The sequence below is a fragment of the Littorina saxatilis genome, linkage group LG9 (assembly GCF_037325665.1).
Source record: "Littorina saxatilis isolate snail1 linkage group LG9, US_GU_Lsax_2.0, whole genome shotgun sequence".
NCBI lineage: Eukaryota > Metazoa > Mollusca > Gastropoda > Littorinimorpha > Littorinidae > Littorina > Littorina saxatilis.
Genome location: NC_090253.1, coordinates 35,048,385 through 35,071,159, shown reverse-complemented (window position 1 = coordinate 35,071,159; position 22,775 = coordinate 35,048,385). Strand labels below are relative to the sequence as shown.

The following is a 22,775-nucleotide window of genomic DNA, read 5'->3' as shown; positions in this document are numbered from 1 at the left end:
GATTCACGAAGTAGAAGTGGATGAGAACTGGATGACTAGGACAAAGTGAAGTATTGGACATGCCTGTGAAAAGTAAGCCTGATTCTTGCTACATGCACCCTTATATTTGTTTTGAGAGCCGGATTATCGACGAAATCGATGCAACAATTTCAATGCAAGGGAGGTAACTCTTGTTACTCGAAAGCACAAGTATTGATGACGTCATGTGATTAGTGCTTCCGCTCCTTCGTAAATCCTCGCACAAACACGAAAATAATGCCATGAACGGTGAAAGTTGCAAATATAAGTCATGATTGCAAACAATTATGAACAAAACACGATCTAAGGACGAATTTTCTTATTTCTGATGAGGTTTTCGGGGTTTTCGGAGACAAGTAGTACCGCCCCAAATCGGGCGATTCCGCTACCTTCGCAAGTTTCGAACTCAGCCACCTGCATTTAGGGAAAACTTGAAAAGAAGTTCAAGACACACAAAAAGTTGACGGTAGTTGACGGTAGTTCCGTAACGGCAGTTGACGGTAGTTGACGGCAGTTGACGGTAGTTGACGGTAGTTGACGGCAGTTGACGGTAGTTGACGGTAATTAGCAGGACCGGTTTAAGACAGGTTTATGAAGACCATAGACCTATATTAGACTGATGATCACCCGGTTCTCGAGCCCGAGGCCTCATAACTGTTTGCAATCATGACTTATATTTGCAACTTTCACCGTTCATGGCTTTATTTTCATGTTTGTGCGAGGATTTACGAAGGAGCGGAGGCACTAATCACATGACGTCATCAATACTTGTGCTCCCGCGAAACCTTCATATGGTGAAATCCGTGAGTAGACTGATTCTCAAGTGGGTTAAAAGTGGCGCGAGAATCAAGATGTCGGCGCTTCGGCCTTGGATGTGTAAAGCATTGACAGACAAAGTCTGGCTGTTGTTACGTGATGCTAACATAAACACGGTGATAGATTTTGTCGTCAGAGACAGGGAAGAAATAGCACGGACATGTTGTATTGCATACAAGGTACGATCGCATAGGGATTAGGGGACGCAGGGGCGGATCACAATCACATCATTTTTAAGGGGGGGTTTCCAAATTTATTTTACTAGGTTTACTTTTAGGGACAGGTCGACGACACGAAGCGTTTATGATCTATATTACCGTAAACTACCTTGTATACGCCCAGTATCGAGTAAACGCCCACCCCCTACTTTGGGCCGAAAGCTGTGCATAGGGCATACTACCTAGTAAACGCCCACCCCCCACTTCTTGATTAATAATGTCAGGAAACAAAATTGGAACATTTGTTTTTAGTGTTTGTAAACTTCCGCATGCGGTACACAGTATTCATCCGAGTGTATAATGCCAAGATGCTGTTATAAAGGCATACCGTTTATTGATACTCTCACCGCAGTGCAGCTTAGTAATAAAAGAGAGTTGACATTCTCAAAGCTCTTCTGAAGTTGAAAAGACCGGTTTTTGATCACGATATTTGTTTCAAGAGATTGTCCCTCGAGTTTGATGGCTTTAATCAGTGCAACTGCAGATCTAGATTAATCTTTCCCAGTTAGCATTATCTTTTAAAGTTATAATCTTGTTAACAGACAATCAAGCAACAAGTTTTCCTTCGTGGTTTGCTTGCAGAGTTCCTTGTGTGTGTCTCTGTGTGTGTCTGTGAGAGAGGGGGGGGGGGGGGACGTTTTGTGCAATAACGCATCTTTGAACACTTCCATGCCAAGTGACCAAAATATTGTTATTCTATCAAAGGAAGCGCTCCTGCAAAGGGTATAGTACCAAGTAAACGCCCACCCCCAACATTTGGGAAAAATTGGTGCATAGGGGGGGTGGGCGTATACAAGGTAGTTTACGGTAGATGAGGGCGCAAAGCGGGGTGTCTGGGAGCATCCCCCCCCCCCCCCCCCCAGAAAATGGAGCAATCTGCAATCTGAACCAACAAACTACCCCTAATACGCCTAAAAAATGTATTTAAAGGTACAGTACGCCTCCCGTAAACCATCACAGATACTGTCAGGCTTTTACACACAGTACAAACACCCTTTCATTTACACACTCACCGCTATACGTAAAGAGCGAGCAATTTTCAAAGAAATAATTTTGCAGATTGTCTGATAACAAAATCGGACGGTGCGTTTTGGCGCTAGACCTAACTTTTAAAATCTAAATAACAAATTGACAGCTTGTTACACAAACATTCTTAAATCATAAAAGAATTCTTTTTTCATCAAGACAAGATCAGTACAATTCGAAGTTTTGAAAAAAGAAAAGCCCGGAAGCAGGGTCACGCAAGGTTGTGGTTCTCGTAGCAGACGACGGTAATGCATATCCTGAACAGTCAAAAGCCATCGCTAGAGTGCGTGTGAATTGCAGCCGTCTGTTGCGTTTACATTCAAAGGTACATAATAACGTGCTATTGCAGATAAGTTTACAGCGAGTCGCATTGGAAATTACAAACTGACGACTACATTGTGAAAAAAAGGAAACTGGATCACACGGGTTCACGATGGCTCAGGGGTAAGATAAACCACGCAAAATTAAATTCCTTGAAAATTGCTCGCTCTTTACGTAGGGCACCTAAGATGTTCTCAAGCGGTGAGTGTTTAAATGAAAGGGTGTTTGTGCTGTGTGTAAAAGCCTGACAGTATCTGTGATGGTTTACGGGAGGCTTACTGTGCCTTTAAGAAGACACATTTTAATACAAAACAATAAAAATTGACCGATCTGCTGCATACTCTGCCAACAAATGACCCAACTCCCTTCCAAAACCGTCATTTAGAAGACAAAGGCCGCCCCCCAGAAAGTTTGAGGAAAATGGTGCAATCTAATGCAATCTGAGCCATAAATTTTGTCTTAACGTTTATTTTTAAATTTATTTCTTCATTATTTGTTTATTTCCTTATTTTTCTCCCTTTAAAAAAAAAAAGTTAGCTGGGGGGGGGGGGGGGGGGGGGGGGTCATAAACACCCCCTGGATCTGCCCCTGGGATGGGTTAGCTGATATCATATAGTTGATCGCACTGGCTGCACGCACTCCCAGTGTATACAGCAGTCTGCCCCCTGTATACACTCTGACGTTAACTTTCGGTCGCGAAGCGAATTTGCCAATCGATACCACTTTTCGATTAGAACGCAGAGCAGTTGATTATCAGAGTACCAAAAACAATTTGATGCTGCACGGCCTTTACTGTAACGTAGATTAAATTATCGGAGTGTACATAAATGATCAGAGAACCGAATCAACTCAGAGTCAGAGTGTCATTCGATGCTTCACTTTCCGTTTCGATTCATAGTATTAGTAATGATTTATGGTATCAAAGTACGCTAGGGACAAACACACACAATAACAAACACACACACACACAATAACTGATGCTACACGGCAGTTTATTGTCTGAGTTTAGAACACACTTGGAGTGTGTATCGACCTAGAAGTGATTGTATACTATGTGAGTGTGCACTTTGAAAAAGAGATGGCGGAAGTCAATACTTCAGATTGATTTTTATTGCCAACTTCCTAACGACTTGTAAGGGCGCATTTCATTGGCTTAGAGTTGTAACAGAGCTTTTCATTGTCCGAGCGGACTCGGAGTGCGTGTAGCCTTTGCCTTAGTTGATACTAATAGTAATAGTGATACTGATACTGATAGGCTTCCAGTTCCATTTGAAACTTCGAGTTGATGATCTTGGATTGATGCCCAACCGAAGCCGTTTTTAAACCCGACGGAGATACTCCCTCTTTGTAATGAATTAAAACCCTTCTGCTGAAGTGACTCGGGATTATTTATGTGCCGTTAACTGATTAAGGGGAAGGTAAAGTAAAGTAATCGCAAGTCATAGTTTTCAATTGCTTCATGTGTCTTTGTTTCTTGACCAATACTCTTGATTTTGGTACCGTTGTGTTCCTAAGAGTAAGAGTAAGACTCTGCACTTTCCTTTGATATTAGGTTCACTCTGCATAACTCATTAACTGTACACGTATCAAACATGTGATAGTCGAGAGTACTGGCCAAGAAACAAAGATGCACAAAGCAATTGAAAACTGTGAATTTCGTAATGTATTACTATTAGTTTACTTTACCTTCCCCTTATTCACACTCACAGTACCAGTACTCAGGCAAAAATAATGACGTACGTGTATTGAATTTGAAAATGAAAATGTCAAAGAACCTACTTTTTGCTGATTCTGGCCTCATTCTTCAAATTCAATTTCTTGTGCATGTACAAGTTTCTGCAATAACTTAAGTCTTTTGATGTCATAAAGCCGGCAATGAATTATGTTTGTGTTTCTGGCAGGATGTAGTGTCTATTGGGCGAGTGTTGATGGCTCAGTTTTCCACCTTCCCACTGACAGGCCTTCAACTCTATACCAACATCATGTCATCCCACGCCATCCTGTCTACTGGAATTGCAAGGTAAAGCTGTTGTAATGTAAAATGTATGTAACCTAATAGCATTAGTACACAAACACTCAAATTACCTTTGGAGGCAAAGCCAGTCAAACAGGAATGAGTTTGGGCTAAATAATAGTCCTGTGAGGTTACCCTCATGGAAATTCAGGCTGCCTTCTCCCATGGGAAAGCGAGTTACAGTATCAGCGCTACCCATATATTTTTTTTCCTGCATGCGTGTATTCATGTTTCCAAGCCCTGAGACTTTCGCTGTGAACTTGGGTTCTTTATCGTGCGCGTGCGTGCACACGGGGGTGTTCCAGCACCGATGGGAGTCAGCACAAAGTTGACTCTGGGAAATAAATCCTTCGCCAAACGTGGGGATCAAACCCACGCAGATAGTGACAACTGGTTTTGAAACCAGCGCCGCTACCGACTGAGCTATTTCCCTGCCAATAAAACTACTATCTGATTGCAAAGGTTCGCAAGAGCATAGCAGGTGACAAAAGCAGCCAGACCCTAACTCAAACAGCTCTCCACATCCAGAGCTGCCAAGTGTTGCGTAGCATATGCTATGTTGTAAGACAAAATGCTACGCTGATTATGTTATGCCAACCTTAGAATTGCTACACTCAAACAAATAATCACCATCATAAGCATGCAACAGTTTGCTCTTGTGAGTCCTGAAAAGTGGCACTGAAGACACTCAATTGGCCACTATGTTTCTTTTTTCTAAATAAACTTTTTGAAATGTATATGTAGTGGAGGAGTGGAAGGTTGTAAGAACGAAGCCCAAGTCCAAGCGTCTTGTTTCAACTTGTTATTCGTTGTAAAAGAAAACAATGCAAGCAAACATAGAGGTCGAAGGCGAAACCCGTAGACAGAGAAGCAAAAGTAGTGAGGTGTTCAGCTGCTATGAGCAAATGATTCCTTATGCCGGGGGTTCGGCCTATACATATAGCCCGGGCGCGGACTGCATAGAAAGCACCGACCAGCGGGGAAGAAAATCGGCCTGAATACGGCTAGAAACACGGAATCTGTTTCTTACACTACATTTTCCCTCAGTTATTTAAACAAATACATAACCAATCCTAACAAACAATACATCAAATGAAAGCTACAACCTTAAGCTTTCCATTGCAATAATTAATATTTCGTAAAAACTTATATTTATTTAGTACGATACAAAAACAATGGTCCTAGTGAAGGCACTAAACCAACTTCAATGCAGAAAACTACAAAACTCTCTAAACTGGGATAATAGATAAATTCATAAATCATACGCATAAAAAGAAGAACCCAAGACAAACATGATATGCGTAACATGGGGGAAAATTATACAGTGACTTAGTACGAAGCGGAAAAGCCCGAAAGTAAATGGAATCGCCTAAATTCCGGTGCGAGTACATGTGTACTTAAATTGGAATCTTCGCAGAGAAACCAAGCATCACTTATTACAACCAAAACCTTATAAACAAACTAAAATCTTATGCAACATAGGTACGGGATATGTTATAGTGATACAAAAATGTCAAAACAATGAACAAAAAGACAAAGATAAGTTTGTGAGAATCAATTTCTCTCAACGATACATGAAACCGGTCAAAATCAAAGTGACACTTTGGTCAGTTCGAAACATTATCGTAAATAACACAATAATATGCAGCCATCTAGCCTAATCATTGACTTCTATGCAAACCTAAATATAATTAGGACCATATCAAAGATAAAAGGGACTTTGAAAGATAGAAGTTAGGTAGATATATATATAGAAAGGTATTATATTAGAAATTGCGCCAGCAAGGTGCGCGCGCATCATTGTATCGTCTGCTACGGAGTAGATGTCTCCCTTTGTACTGTACTAGGCTGTTTCGCTATGCGATGGTTAGAGTATTTAGGGTAGCGAAGTGCACTTGGCTACATATATTTAATTAACAGCTTGTGATGTTTGTTTGTAAATTCTTTGTTTGGCTTTTCTTTTCCTTGATTTTGTTATAGCCTAAATGTGGATGTGCGAATACATTTTGGACAATGCTGCACTAAAACATCATTTGCTACCCTGAAAATTACAAACAAACGTAAATTGCTCTACTTGATGTTTCACAAGGGTTGAAACAAGGGTTGGCAGGTCTGCACATCTTACAGATGTGCTATCTACCGACGTACTGGAAACATAGAGCTACCATGTATAGCTCATGCTCAAGGGGGCTGTGACATAGCTCGGTCGGTAGCGCATTGGCTTACAACCAGTTCGTCGGTGTGGGTTCGAATCCTAGGTTAGGCGAGAGAATTCTCGGAGTCAACTTTGTGCAGACTCTCTCAGCTGTCCGATCAACCCTGTGTGCACACATGCGCACGATAAAGTCAAAATATGACATCCTATCCTCAGCATATTATCAATACCTGTCCCAATATAGGCCAAGTGGTCTGAGCGTACATTATGTGGATGAACAATTTCTGTTTTTTGCATTCAGATAATCAAGTTTTATTGAATTGAATTGAACTCAAATAGTCAGTCACGCCCAAGGCAGGGAGTCAACTCCGTCAATGCAGAGTAGCTGCAGTAAAATGGAGACTTCTGCGTCACCCTATAACTCTCGCCCTCGTTTAAATGAACTTTGTCCCCAAAGTTCCGAAACGGATCCCCTGACCGAGGAGATTTTTAAGTCCCCGACAGGTTCGTTTGGGTGGGAACAGCAAGGAAATGTTCTAGTGGCCATAACGTTATTCCTGGCCATAACAATAACATGTCGCACCCCATTCCTGCTTGCTAGTGCCAAAGACTCAAATTACCTTTGGAGGCACAGCAAATCAAACAGGAGTGAATTTGGGCGTAATAAATATCCCCATAAAAACTGCTATGTGAACGCAAAGGTGTGTGTTGTCTACCGAAACGTATAGCTACTATAAATAGCTCACACTCAAGGCAGGAACACAACTCCTTCAATGCAGAGTTGCACAAAAACAAGGATTTCATACCCCATTCACTGATTCAGTCGCAGTCATGTAAAAATGTGTCATCTTTTAGAATTAGCCTGGTCCTGTTCCATTCAAACAGTAGAAAATACAGGGTGACCCCCCAAAAATGCAAACCACAAAAATGTTCATAACTTCTACATCTATTGACCGAATCACCTCATATTTGGATGACATAAACTTCAGTCTATGAATGACCTTCTTATGAAGTGACAATGTTATAGATTAAATGGTCTGACTTTTGTTCAATTTCAAAGAAAGTTGCCAAATTCAAGGATCGACTCAACAGTACAATATTTGAAATTGAGCGGTAGCCAAACTAAGTCGATTTAAGCCCTCCAGATTGTTTACCTTTGGGGTAATTCTTCCATGACATAGTATACCTTAATCCACAATAGATAATCAGTAACTTGAATACAACAAGGACAGGCAGGATCAGGGCATTTCCCATGGATGAATGCGTTCATGTCATTGATGAATTTTGCGTGACATTGCGTAAGTGTAACTTTACAACGAAGGGGTTAATTTTTCCAGTCGTTTGAGTTAAGCAAATATGATCATAGTTGTTCTGCATGAACTTCAGTTCGTCCATGACCATTCTACACAGTTTTGAGTCTGTAGGTAAAATGGTCAGACATTTACCTTTTCCCCAAAAGGTGTTCCAAATCACACCTCCGAAATTGTCAATGGCATGAAAGCTTTCCTGTCTAGGGATTGCCCTGAACTTAGCTGTAACTGCGTTCTTCAGGTCACCGATGATCTAGGGGATGAAGAGGGTGTTTGTGTATACTCAGACATTCAGATAATCCAAAAGGTAAAAATTTGGAGTGTTTAAATCAGGTAAGTATTGCTACCGCTCAATGTCAAACCTCATTCTGTTGAGTGGATCGCCGAATTTGGAAACCTTTTTTGAAATTGCGTAAAGGTCAGACCATATGATCTGCAAAATTGCCACTTTGTGGAAAGGTCATACATAGGCTGAAGTGTATGTCCCCCAAATATAAAGTGTCATTAGATGGTCATTAGATGTAGAAGTTATTAGAATCTTTGAGGGTTGCATTTTTTGGGGGTCACCCTGTAATGTTCTGTTTCTCTTTGAAGTCTTGATGAGCTGTTAGATGGAGGGCTATATGCTGGCGAGCTGTGTGAGCTTGCAGGCGAAGCTGCTTCTGGGAAAACACAGGTATGGAAATAATACAAGGATATTCAGTTTTCTGCAAATTCAGATGTCTATTTAAATCAAATGCATCAAACGCTTGTATTACGTTTGGACTTGAAGGCAAAGCCAGTCAAATAGAAGTGTGTCTGGGCTAAGATAATAACCCTATAAACATCTGCTTTGTTAAGCACAAACTAGGTTCACCATAAGAAACATCTGGTTGACCCTCGTCAAATTACCAGATCAGAGGGGTGATATTCAAGTAAATCAATGGAAAATTATAATTTTCTTTAACGTGTTCGCTACAAGGAAGTATTTGTATACAAAGCATTACCTGTATCTACCTGAATTGACAACTGACAGTGTGCCCTTTATGTATGAATAAATACATCACACTAACACACTTTGTTTGTTTGCTGTTTAAAAAAAAAAGTTTATTGAATAGTTTGTTGTCTGTTGAAGCAAGTTACCCAGGACGTCAGTTGACGTCCTACAGGCAGCGAAAGGGTTAATGTTTTTGAAGCTGGAGCTGAGAAAATTCACACACTTTTAAAAATCAGTGACAACCACATGATGAAAGTCTGGTTGACATCAAATTAAAGTTCATGTGTGTGTGGGGGGGGGGGGGGGGGGGTAGTGTTGAGTTTGGGTCAAAAACAAGGGAAAAAAAGTTCTTGAGTTGAATGTTATTTTGGAGGTCCAGTTATAAAACTTCACATGCTTTTTGGACTCAATGACCTGGCATGGTGACAGTCCGGTAGACCCTTGTTAAATTTTGATATTACATCGGAGTTGAGTTCCTGTTAAAGAGATGTAAGATGTGTTGGTATGATTTGATCAGGTTGACTTATTTTATTATGTGTGCATCTGTAGGTATGCATGCGATGTGCTGTGACAGTGGCCACAGTGCATGCACAGAACACAATGTACATTGACACTTGTGGTTCCTTCGCTGGTCAGAATACTCTGCAGCATTTGCCTGGTGCCCATACCCAGGAAAAGGTTGGTATTTTTCTCTCCTGGCTTACCTTGTATTTACCTCCTGCATTGCCTTTGTCAGCAGAGTTTAACATTAAATGCAAATACAGTGGTACCTGAAATGTAAGGACACCCTTGGGACCAGGAAAAAGTGTCCCCACATAACAGGGGGCCAGTCATGACAGGTATACTTTGGTCAAGGTGGGGGGGAGGGGGGGGGGTCGAGTTTAGGTTAAAAAGAGGACTTTAAACATGTTCTTGAACATTTTTACCCTTGTCAGTTGTCAAGGTCACAGTGTGGTTGAGTTCCAATAACAGAATTGTGAAAGTAGTCATTTTCTTATGATTTTGAAGCTAGACCTTTGAAAGTTGGCTAGTTTATCGCCTATTATCACCTGCATATGTGATGCAAGTTTGATTTCCCATCAACTTTCAATGAGCAATTTAGTTTTATGATCCTCATCTATTAAGAACTAGATGAATACCCGCTTCGCCGGGAAAAAGCCGGCGCACCGCACGAAGGAAGGGAGATAAACGCGCAAAACACTGGAGAAGAATAATACCTAGTGACCTTCTAAAAATAGTATAACGGGAATATGGATTGAGCGTTGTCGACAGTGACCTTCTAAAAATAGAAACGGGAATATGGATTGACGCCACATGAAGGAAGGAAGGTAAACGCTGAAAACACTGGAGAAGATAAGGAAGAGTTACTGGTAGTGGATCCAGACAAAACAAGAAGGGCAAAGCCCATACGACTCACATGCTTGACCTTGACCTTTACATGACCTTGACCTTCAGGGTCAAGGTCAAATAACTAAACCTAGCAATGACATACACTAAGAACTGCTTTACACATTTTTCCTACCAAAATACATGACCCAAGGTCAAGGTCATCCAAGGTCATGCAACCTAAAGCTGTTAATTCAAGACATAGGAAGTACAATGGTGCTTATTGGCTCTTTCTACCATGAGATATGGTCACTTTTAGTGGTTCACTACCTTATTTTGGTCACATTTCATAAGGGTCAAAGTGACCTTGACCTTGATCATATGTGACCAAATGTGTCTCATGATGAAAGCATAACATATGCCCCACATAATTTTTAAGTTTGAAACAGTTATCTTCCATAGTTCAGGGTCAAGGTCACTTCAAAATATGTATACAATCCAACTTTGAAGAGCTCCTGTGACCTTGACCTTGAAGCAAGGTAAACCAAACTGGTATCAAAAGATGGGGCTTACTTTGCCCTATATATCATATATAGGTGAGGTATTGAATCTCAAAAACTTCAGAGAAAATGGGAAAAATGTGAAAAATAGCTGTTTTTTAGACATTTATGGCCCCTGCGACCTTGACCTTGAAGCAAGGTCAAGATGCTATGTATGTTTTTTGGGGCCTTGTCATCATACACCATCTTGCCAAATTTGGTACTGATAGACTGAATAGTGTCCAAGAAATATCCAACGTTAAAGTTTTCCGGACGAAGTCCGTCCGGACGGACGGCCGGACTGACGTCCGGACGGGGGGGACGGACGGACGACTCGGGTGAGTACATAGACTCACTTTTGCTTCGCATGTGAGTCAAAAACCAAAATCGGTTCAGCGCTGCGCGCTGAGAGCACGTGTTGAAATATCTCATCGACCAGGTTGTGTCCCGGGTGTACCTGAATATGGCCACCAAATTTGAAACAGATCCATCGAGAACCTTGGCCGCGCATCGCGAACAGACACACAGACACACAGACACAAGTCGTATATATATATATACAGTCGAACTCGCTTAAGACGAATCACTGGGGATCGGGAAATAAGTTCGTCTTAACCGAAATTCGCATTAAGAGAATTGATTGATTTTTTTACTGTCACAATTTTAGAAGTAAAATTTAAAAAGTCGTGTAAAAGCATGTACATGCACATTCTGATCAATCTCCGATTTCATGGTGTCCACCAGTTCTGGTGCATGTACTACCCTGGCCAAGTTTCCTCTCAAGACATCAAAGAGACCGCCCCATAGATTAAACTCCCCGTAGGTTAAACTCGGTCACTGACCCGGGTGCAGGAAGTGTTTCCTCTCTCATATGAAAGGGGAACCACCTCTCATAGCTAAAACTGGGTCAATGACCCCTGGGAAGAAGGTCAGTGTCTATAAAGAAGGCCACCCAGCCATCACAATGGACCTGCCTTTGATCTCGCCTCACACGCAGATCCTTGTAGCCTTGTGACTTTTAGAGACAAAGCGGCTCTGGGGCGATGAAAACGTGTTTGTTAAAAGAGGGGTTCGTTATGCAAATGATATGATATGTCGATCTCGGGACGAGTTTAAAGATTTCGCCATAAGCGTGAGTAAATTACAGACATTATGCATGCTTGGGAATCCAAAAAGTGCTCGTTATAAGCATAAATTCGTTACAAAGAATTCGTTTCAAGCATTTCTTTTAAGCATGAAGAAAGAGGTATTCAGTTGGGAACTTAAAACTAATACGTTATAAGACAAAATTCGTAACTAGCGTGTTCGTTTTAAGTGGGTTCGACTGTAGAAGTTTGGTTAACCTCCATACAATTTCAAGGTCACTGCTGTGACAAAAAGAATTCCTTACAAATTAACTTTTATAAAGTCAACAATCACACACCCCATGTACCCTACAGCTGCGAAGGAAAATCCATGGAGCGTTTGCTCCTCTTGCTTCTCAAAGTTGGTATGTTGCAATGTTCTGAGTATGTTTCAGAAGATTAGCTGTAATTACAATATGATGCTACATATTGGCAAGAGAATAGCTAAATGAAGTGACAACTTTTGAAGCAGTATTTTGCAAGGGGCACTTTGTGGACAGACAACATTTAATGGACCGTTCTTCGTGCTTTTGTTTGGCGAGATGGTGGAAGAGACTTTGTCCAAGATCAACTGTGTGAAAGTTCATGATATTTACACCCTGCTGTCAGCCCTGGATGATGTCAGCTCTTCATTGAAGACTCGGGTAGGAAGTCAACAGATCTACTTATCTAGTAGTGCTCAGTAAGGAAAACAGGTATTGACAGATAATCTTATTTTTGTCTTAACTATCAGCTGAAAATTACATTACCTGTCCCAAAAACCTTTTTGTGGCAAATGTTTTCTTATTGTGTCTCATTGCAGCAAAGTGTACATTTTTGTGTGATGGCCATTAGAGTAACAAAACTAGGTTTTAAAAGAGTAACAAACTAAATGTTAGAAGGACACTGGTGAAGGATATCCTACAATGCTGAATTACTATAATGAATTTTCAATCGGCTACCCTGACTGTCTCCAAGATGTTACAATTATGCCTCATTCATATTCAATATCCGCTATGTTATCCAAAACCAATGTATAAATCCAAAAAGCAACAATTCCAGTATGTGGCTCAGTGTAAAATGCTTTCAGGTTTAGAACAGACACAGTTGGCTTTTTTGAACTCAGAAAAAAATGCCTAAGAGTTTTCTTTGTTCTTTGTCTGTGAAGTTTTCTGGCTGTGGCATTATCATTTGGTGTGCATAGAAAAGTTTTATGAGACTTGAGAATTACACATTTTTAGTTTTGAAGCAAAACAGTGTGATATGAGCAGGTAAGTATGTTGAGATAGGTTTGAAAGTTTTTATGGTCCTTATGGTCTTCTATCTGGAAAGGAGTAAAAGTTTGCTACAGTGGAACCCGCCTTTTAAGACCTCCAAAAATCTGAGAAAATCAGGTTTTAAAGGTCCTTGTCTACATTTTTATACAGAAATCGGCATTTGACCATTGAAATACTGAGTCTATTCCCTACAAATATAAAAAATACACCCCCCTTCGATCAGGAAGGATGAAGCCAGGGTAGCCGATTGAAAATTCATTATAGTAATTCAGCATAGTAGAATATCCTTATTTGGTAAATGCCGAGGGAAAAACTCCTCTTGAATACCATGTATTTCATGCGTTTAAACAAAATCATGGACAGCACTCCAATACCCAGTGTCAAACTGTTGCTGTGATTGTGTGGGCAGCATAAGTTAAAGTCACACACGCGATTCAATCTTGAGCCGATCGCAGATCACATCGTAGGCCATTGACCCGTCACACGATGAACGATAGACGAACGATTGACTAACGATTGACGAACGATAACTCCATGCGAGCGGGGTGGAAGTGACGTGTCACAGTGAACACGGCAAACGCGCTTTGCGAGAGCAGACGCTAATGTTCGAACATCGCTCTATCTTTCTGAAAAATACCTTTCAGCATTACGCCTTTGCGAGAAATAAAGTTCCCAGACAGTTGCAATTAATGGTTCCCGACCGCTGTACACGCCTAAAACGTCTCCTTTATATCTGAGTAAGAAACTGTTCTTCCAAAAAGTTTTGAATCGACGAAGAGACGCTGTCCGCCACTGTCCGCCATTTTTTTACGTCACGACGTGAAGGCCGCATCGACGATTGACTTACGACTGGGTCACAGGAATAGACCAAGTTCTAAAGCTCAAAGCTACGAGAGAATCGCATGAGACTGAGTCGCAGACTTGTCATAGCTATTTTCCACGACTCAGTCGCCCATGTGACAGGGTAAATCTCACGATTGAATCGCGTGTGTGACTGCCTCAATAGTGACATGAATTTGATTGATCGATATTTATAGTCAAACCACATGCTCTCTGCACATGGAAATCAAACCATTGCAAGTGTTTCTAACACTTCTCAAAAATAAAACTATTTTACATAATTTTTTTTTCTATACATTTTTTCCCGATGGTTCTTTCATCATCTGACATAACGTTTTAGCGAAATCTAACCAGAAGATTATTGAAAAAAAGCAAAAATGTAGACGACCACCTTTAAAAAGGAAGGAGTCTTGAAAATAATAAAATGTGGTACACGTATATTTACAGAGGTTCTGAACAGAAAGTCTGAGAAAACAGGGGTTTGAAAGGGAGTGTCCTCAAAGGGGGGTTCCACTGTATTAGCAATCTATGCTGTTAAGTCTTTACCTGGACTGTTGTTATCATACGGGAAATTGAAACATCTATTCATTTATCTTCAGACAGGTGGACAGCATGGAAATGTCAAACTCATTGTGGTTGACTGCGTTGCGGCCATTTTCTCCCCTATTCTTGGTGGACAGCAAATGGATAGTAAGCTGCATATGTATGCATTTTGAACATGGTGGCAAACAGTTAATTTGTTTCTTATATATGTAGAACAGTGTGAGTACTGTGAGCCTTTGGTGATGTTTCTGCAATACTGCATTTCTCTTTGGTACTGCATTCTTTGAAGCTGCCTGTATGACAAGGTCGCACACACAATCTTTCCATTTGGATGAGTCACCTTCTTGGTGCCATGATGCCTTGCGAGTGTTTAGCGCACCTAACATACCAGTAACAACTGCTGTACTACTACTACTACATGTACTAGGTTTGAACTATGTTTTTGTTGAATAATATGTTCAATTGTGTATGTTGCAGGTTTGGCACTAATAGAACACCTGGGCCGTCAGCTGAAGAGTATGGCTGCAGATTGCAGTGTTGCTTGTCTGGTATGTGTGGGGTTTTTTTGTTGGCAGACTAGCTGTGTACTGTAGAATGACTTATTTTCATGAGTTGAACTGTTTGTTGTTGTGTGTGTTTGTTCAAGTAGGGATGCTTGCAAGAAAAAGTAACCAAGCGCAGATCTAAAAGATTAGGCTCACCATCCTGATCAGGAATTTTATTTTCATTCATGAAACAATGACAGTAAACATATTTACCCACAATAATAAAAACTTTTACGTTTAAAGCTTAGTGTAGGGAAGATGGAGATGTGATCAGGAAAATACATCACACTTTGCTTGCTGGACAAGTTTGCCAGTGTGAAAAAAGGCATGTTTTCATGCCAGGTCCCAACACCTGGTAAATGAAGACCCAGATTTGTTATGAGAGTTCAGAATATATTGATATTTGACAAATTAATATAGTTGCTATGACCATGCTCAAAATTATGTGTCTGAAACTGCACTAAGATGTAACCACGCAAAAATAAATTCTTTGAAAATTGCTCGCTCTTTACGTAGGGCACCTAGGATGTTCCCGTTTGGTGAGCGTTCAAATGGAAGGGTGTTTGGACTGTGTGTAAAAGCCTGACAGTATCTGTGATGGTTTACAGGAGGCTTACTGTGCCTTTAACAGGGTAAGGTGTATTATTATTAAAGATCAAAAGTGTAATTCCTTAGAATTAGTCACCCTGGTACTCTTGTTTCACCGCCCTGATATGGCCCTTCGTGGTCGGCTGGGCGTTAAGCAAACAAACAAACAAACAAACAAACAAACTCTTGTTTCAAAATTTTAGTTTGTCTTGGTTGTTTTTAGCTTGATGAGCAAAAAGGGTCCCTACCTGACCATTATAAAAATTTAGCAGGTCACCTAGGAGCAGGTCCTGGTTGGGCCAATAGCCACATGGGGCACTAAAATGATAATAAAATGTTTTGGTGAGAAAAAAATGCAGTCTGCATTTTAATTTCATTCTGTGAGTTTGATAGATTGACTTAAATGTAGTAATTTTCGCTTCATGGGACTTGTTTCTTCTTGTTTTTGTAAAGAATGGAAAGCAAAAATTGTGTTTCCTCTCCAAATCGATGTTTGGAATTGAATCAAGTTATCAAGAAGAATTCATACATCAATTCATATCAAGCGATTCAACAAAATGAACATCATCTTGGTATTTCAGGGATCTTCTATATTTTCTACTTGTAATTGACCCTCACGGCTAAAAGAGACTAGTTGATCGTGTGTCAATGCACTTCGCCAGCAGGTGATCATTAACTAGATTTCCGGTGTTCATCGAGAAATAGACACAGGTAATCTGACCAATCACAGAATCTCTTACATTCTAAACCCATCTTGATTGAATTACAGTGAGAAGTGTATTTAACCCATTTGCTGCCTGTAGGACGTCCTTTGTAAACTGCTTCACAGGCAAGAAACCTTTCAATAAACAACAGAATTAGAACAACAACAAAAGACAAGCAATGAATGTGTGTGTTGTGAATTTTTCTTCTTCAGCCTTCGTGGGCTGAAACTCCCACGTACACTCGTGTTTTTGCACGAGTGGAATTTTACGTGTATGACCGTTTTTACCCCGCCATTTAGGCAGCCATACGCCGCTATCGGAGGAAGCATGCTGGGTATTTTCGTGTTTCTATAACCCACCGAACTCTGACATGGATTACAGGATCTTTTCCGTGCGCACTTGCATGGTCTCGTGCTTGCGTGTACACACGAAGGGGGATAAGCCACTAGCAGGTCTGCACATAAGTTGACCTGGGAGATCGGAAAAATCTCCACACTTAAGGGGGCAGTACCACCTGTACGTGGGTCAAAAATCACTTTTTTATGACATTACATGATGTAAGACTTTTTATATGTAAATATGATTGAAATTTCATAATCTGTAAGTGTTTTTATTCAAAACGTAGTAGTTTTCGAGAAATTTGAGGTCAATTCCGAGAATTTCCACGTTGAAAACAACCGATTTCTTCTTTGCGTTTATACCCCTGAGCCATCGTGTTACAGTGATTACTCCCTCAGTCAAGGCGAATAAGCATTACTCCCGGATTACTTCCCCTGTTTGGAACTTCCTGTGTTGATTTTGTTCGGATATTTTGAAGTTTTCTTGTAGTTTTTGAAGCATTTGTGGCAGACAGGTAGGAAAGCAAATTTTTATCCAATTTGACGGCTAAAAAGTTAGCGAAAAATGGCGATGGCGGGTCAGTTTGGGGCTGATATCTCAAGAACTATTGGAGATACTCACATAAAATTTTGTGGAGTGCTTTAAAATGCTTGTATCTGGATTTTGTCATAGCATTTTCTGGATATCTGTCCTAAAAATTGATTAAGAATTTTTTTCAACTTTTTTTTATGACCTAATTTTAGGCACATTTTTACACGGCCATCACACATCAACCGTTACAGATATAAGAAATCCCCTAGCACATAATCCAGATAATCTACTGCTTACATAATTTACAAAACATGAAGACAATCTGTGCATAAACCTATGAGTTCAAAAATAAATGATTTTTTTTTTTACGTCGGCCACAGCTCATCCTACAAAAACTTTTTTTTTCACCAAGAAATATGTTTGTTATGCCAAAATCAACACTTTTTATGAAAAATATGTGGTATAACGTCGCTGTCGTGCGCTAACCGTGCAACTGCAGAATCAGTGATTTTACAGGAGCCTCAAAAAACGCGTTGTCGACGGCTGCAACGTCATCCCACATTTGACATGAACTTGTTTCTTATGCTTTACCTATGTGTAAACATGTGATATAATAAAAAAATGCAAACTATCTAAAATGTTCGTATTATTTCAGTTACACGCTTGACGACAGAAAATCTGACTGAAGTTACACGGGTAGAGAGAGAGCTAACCGTGTAAGTGGCACATATATGTCAAGAGAGAGAGAGCCTAACCGTGTAAGTGGCACTCCTAAACAAACTCTCATGCACATACACGGTTAGCGTGTCCGAGAAAACAGGATTTCCGGTAAATGCGTTTGCAACATGTGACAAATTAGAGCATTTCCATTGGTCGCAGACACAAGATATTTATAGAAGACATGTGTGAAGTCTGTGATTAGGGTTTGAGATGAAAAAACATTTTTGTCATATTTTGTCAGTTACACGGTTAGCGCACGACAGCGACGATATGAGTAATCATGCAAAATTTCAATTGAAAAATCCTAACAGTTTACAAACAGTAAAAATCACAATTTGGGTACCCACGTACAGGTGGTACTGCCCCCTTAACCCACCAGGCGGCCCCGGCCGGGATTCGAACCCTCAACCTTCTGATTAAGAGGCCGACATCTTACCACCCCGCCACAGCTCCCGTTGTGAATTCATTCATACATCAAGGGCACACTGTAAGTTGTCAATATGGGGACGCTCCGTATACACATATTTACTGTTAGGGAAGATGCTAAATAAGCAGTAATATGTGTGTCTGCTTGTCTAGATAACCAATAACTTGACATCTGGTGTGGAAGGAGAGTGTCAGCCCTGCTTGGGAAAGGTGTGGGCACATGTCCCTCATACACGTGTTCTTATGGGAAGAGACTCCTGTTCAGACACCTCAAGGAAGTTCACTGTGGTGAAAAGTGTACGAGTGGTGAGTTCATCTAACTTATGTGTGTGTTGGTGCCCATAATTAATTAATTCCAGTAAGTTTAACATGAGTGTAACCAGGTTAGTAAAACACTCAAATTACCTTTTGAGGCAAAGCCAGGCAAACAGGGACTAGCTTGGGCTAAGTAAATAGCCCTATAAAAAGTGGTTCACAATGGCATACCAGGAGATAACAGCAGCCCAGACCCTATCACAAACAGCTCTACACATCTAACTGACGTGCTGTCTCCCAAGGCTGGGAGACAACTCTGTAAGTGCAGAGCACTGCCATGAAAGGGGGCTAACTGCAGACTAACCCCTGTTTGAATGTACTTTGTCCCCAAAGTTCCAAACTGGGACCCGCTGACCAAAGCAATTACAGTCCATCACAGGTTCGTTGGGATGGGAACAGCACAGCAATGTACCAATGGCCATGATGCCATTCTTGATCATACCAAGTGGAGTCCCATCTCTGTTAGCTAGCACCAAATGTAACCGAGTGCACGAAACACTCGAATTACATTTGGAGGCAAAGCCAGTTAGACAGGAGGGAATTTGGGCTAAGAAAAAAGACCTATAAAAACTGCCATGTGAATGTACAGGTTCACAAGAGCATACCAGGAGACAACAGCAGCTCTATCACAAACAGCTTTCCACATCTATCGTCTAACAGTTGTGCTGTTTCTTTCTTTTTCTTTTTTTGTAAGTAGATGTTTACAAGACACTTGTGCTTACAGGGCTGACACCTTTGCTAATTAAATAGCTGTTGTTGATTTATGGAATGTTTATGTGTGTTTCAGAAAACCCCAGTAACAGTCTTGGCAGAAATGAACCCAGAATATCCCGCAGGATGACTTCAGCCGCAGAGTCCTTTGAATTTCAATTCATAAGTATGCGTTATGGGGAAGCATTCCTGAAAGAACAGGGGTGCCATCTACAGTAAGCTTAAAAGTGCCACAGGTGTTGTTGATGTGTTTTCCATAGGCCATGGCTTTCCACAAGCCTGAAAGACAGTGTTGAACTTGGATAGAATAGATTTTACGGGCCTAGATTTTATCCAGTCAAATCCACCTGTAGTTAGTTCAAGGAATTTTTTAATGCTATGTATCCAAAGAGTTTCTGGTCCAAGGTTTTTCAATAGAATGAAGTTTGAAGTCCGTTATTTATAGTACCGAGGAATTTCATTGCTTTTAACTTGTTATAGAAATTGGATGGAAATCTGGCAAGAAGAAAACCCTTTGGTCTTTTAAGATCAAAATGCTTTTGAAAAACAACAGCGACCAGATAGCTCCATTACTGTTTGTGAAATTTACTGTAGGTGGGTGAGGTTCTCTCTGCTTCTATTGGTACATGTATATATATATTTATGTACCTGCATTCTGCAGGTTCATTTTTAGGATGTAATTTGTTGAACCAACATACAGCATAAGATGTGAAGAGGACTAACATTTGTGGGTTAATTTGTCAAAGTAATTTTGAAGGGAAAAACAGTTTTGCTGGAAAAAAATTTTACAGAAAAAAATATACAGATTAGACACTACAGACTTGATACACAAATTGTTGTGATCAGTGTGCTATGACCGATGTCATCATATTTATGTAGTGCATGGATCAGATCTGTGAAAGACACTAGATAGACATGAGGTGTAACCTGCGTTGCATGCATGTGGAATACCTGTGTGTGAAAGACACTAGACATGAGGTGTAATGCGGAATACCTGTGTAACACACACCATCTTGGTGCTAATGTGTTAATGTTATCTTGGTGCAGTACATACGAAAGCAGCATGATTTTTTTCATTTTTCTCGCTTATGTCCCCACATCTGGAAGGAATTTTCTTACTGTGTAACACACAGTCAGTAACTTGCCCATTCTTGTCTTGCCTTGTGTATCCTTGCCGTGACTTTCAAAACCAGCCCATGCTTCTAAACAACATTTCTGCAATTTGTTCTGTCCAGTACATTGGTCGATGTGGGTAGCATGTATGTGTGTTTGAGTCTGTGATTGCCTTTCTGTCTGTCTGTATGCATACACAAGTATGTGTGTGCTGGTCTGATTGCTTGTGGGAGTGTGTTGACTGTTGAAACAGTCGTGTTCAGTTTGAGTTTTGTTCTTTAGCTCTGCTGCTTGTGTCATGTTTCCATTACATTGGTTTAAACACAATTTTATTCAAAATACATGACATGAAACAATTGACAAAAATGCAGCTAGGACACGAACTCAAGCAGATGCTTATTTGACGTGACCATAACAATGCTAAGTTACACAAGTTTTCATGATGGTGGACTCCCATTACTTTTTGTGTATGTATGGACATGGTTGGTTTTTGACTCACATGCGAAGCAAAAGTGAGTCTATGTACTCACCCGAGTCGTCCGTCCGTCCGTCCCCGTCCGGACGTCCGTCCGGCCGTCCGGAAAACTTTAACGTTGGATATTTCTTGGACACTATTCAGTCTATCAGTACCAAATTTGGCAAGATGGTGTATGATGACAAGGCCCCAAAAAACATACATAGCATCTTGACCTTGCTTCAAGGTCAAGGTCGCAGGGGCCATAAATGTTGTCTAAAAAACAGCTATTTTTCACATTTTTCCCATTTTCTCTGAAGTTTTTGAGATTCAATACCTCACCTATATATGATATATAGGGCAAAGTAAGCCCCATCTTTTGATACCAGTTTGGTTTACCTTGCGTCAAGGTCACAGGAGCTCTTCAAAGTTGGATTGTATACATATTTTGAAGTGACCTTGACCCTGAACTATGGAAGATAACTGTTTCAAACTTAAAAATTATGTGGGGCACATGTTATGCTTTCATCATGAGACACATTTGGTCACATATGATCAAGGTCAAGGTCACTTTGACCCTTATGAAATGTGACCAAAATAAGGTAGTGAACCACTAAAAGTGACCATATCTCATGGTAGAAAGAGCCAATAAGCACCATTGTACTTCCTATGTCTTGAATTAACAGCTTTGTGTTGCATGACCTTGGATGACCTTGACCTTGGGTCAAGGTCACATGTATTTTGGTAGGAAAAATGTGTAAAGCAGTTCTTAGTGTATGATGTCATTGCTAGGTTTAGTTATTTGACCTTGACCCTGAAGGTCAATGTCATGTAAAGGTCAAGGTCAAGCATGTGAGTCGTATGGGCTTTGCCCTTCTTGTTTCTTAAGAATTAAGACCAAATTGATGCTAATTCTTATTTACCTGTATACATTGTTTTTGCATTGTAAATGGCTTTGTGCTGTGAAGTGCTATATTATGTGGCTCAGTGCCAAAAGGTGAGATCAAAAACGGACAAACATGTTGAAACTCAAGTTATGTCTTGGAAGTTTGCTTTTTGTATCACAATATAGTGCTTGTAAAATTCAGATCAAAATAAGTCAATACTACCACAGAAACTGACACACACAGAGAAGAATTAAAACAACAACAAAGGTTTTAGAACATTGTTTGCTAACTCGGCTACTCAATCTTCATGGGAATTAGCGATGGTTATGCAGAATTTTGCTGTCATAAGACAAAAAGTGTCGAACGTCAAACCAAGCGTCACATGTCGCAGGTCAAATCTTACAACAATTACCCAAGATAGTGTCATATGTCAATACACTGTATTACCTGTTTGTGAATGAATGCTTATGCGCTGTTATGATATCATTGAGGAACAAACAACAACTCCAATTATAAGTTCCCTCCACTGTATTGGGTCAAATAAATGATACAGTTATGATATATATATACACACATACACACACAATCATGAAAAGAAAGATATCAGGGTTATGGATTCAAAACCGGGTACTCACAGGTTTGAAGACATGGAAAATCTGTTTGACAATCCCGTGCACAAACTAACACAATAATCTTACCCGGAGTGTATCAAAATCGTTATCCGTGAGGTAATACATAAAAACACCCACACAGTCCGTGAAATCACTGGCACACGATATTCAAAGTACAGATACCGACGTACGGCTAGTGTAAGCGGAAAAAATACTGTCACAGTTCACAGTTAGGATTCGGCCCAGACTGCGACAACCGTCTGATCTAATTGCTAAATACTAATTATACTTTAATTAAATAGGTTCTCCTGAACATGGCTTAACTCAACTAGATCACACACACAAAAAC

At 40.4% G+C, this 22,775-nt stretch overlaps 1 protein-coding gene across 1 annotated transcript; it reads left to right on the top strand.

Annotated features, from left to right (window-relative positions):
* The first annotated feature begins 758 nt into the window (after positions 1–758).
* Positions 759–21,588, top strand: LOC138977062 (DNA repair protein RAD51 homolog 4-like). The gene is made up of 8 exons (XM_070349978.1): positions 759–1,013; positions 4,301–4,419; positions 8,473–8,554; positions 9,404–9,532; positions 14,539–14,629; positions 14,960–15,030; positions 18,489–18,641; positions 19,438–21,588. The coding sequence occupies exons 1-8, from the start codon at positions 771–773 to the stop codon at positions 19,489–19,491; spliced, it is 942 nt and encodes a 313-aa protein (XP_070206079.1). The 5' UTR covers positions 759–770; the 3' UTR covers positions 19,492–21,588.
* Positions 21,589–22,775: the final 1,187 nt, after the last annotated feature.

What these genes read in the sequence shown, in the direction of transcription:
- LOC138977062 (XM_070349978.1), top strand. Translation starts at nt 771, where the DNA reads ATGACGTCATCAATACTTGTGCTCCCGCGAAACCTTCATATGGTGAAA. An exon ending in CTGTCTACTGGAATTGCAAG is followed by an intron (nt 4,420 to 8,472) that starts GTAAAGCTGTTG and finishes TTCTCTTTGAAG; the next exon opens with TCTTGATGAGCTGTTAGATG. An exon ending in CTGCTTCTGGGAAAACACAG is followed by an intron (nt 8,555 to 9,403) that starts GTATGGAAATAA and finishes GTGCATCTGTAG; the next exon opens with GTATGCATGCGATGTGCTGT.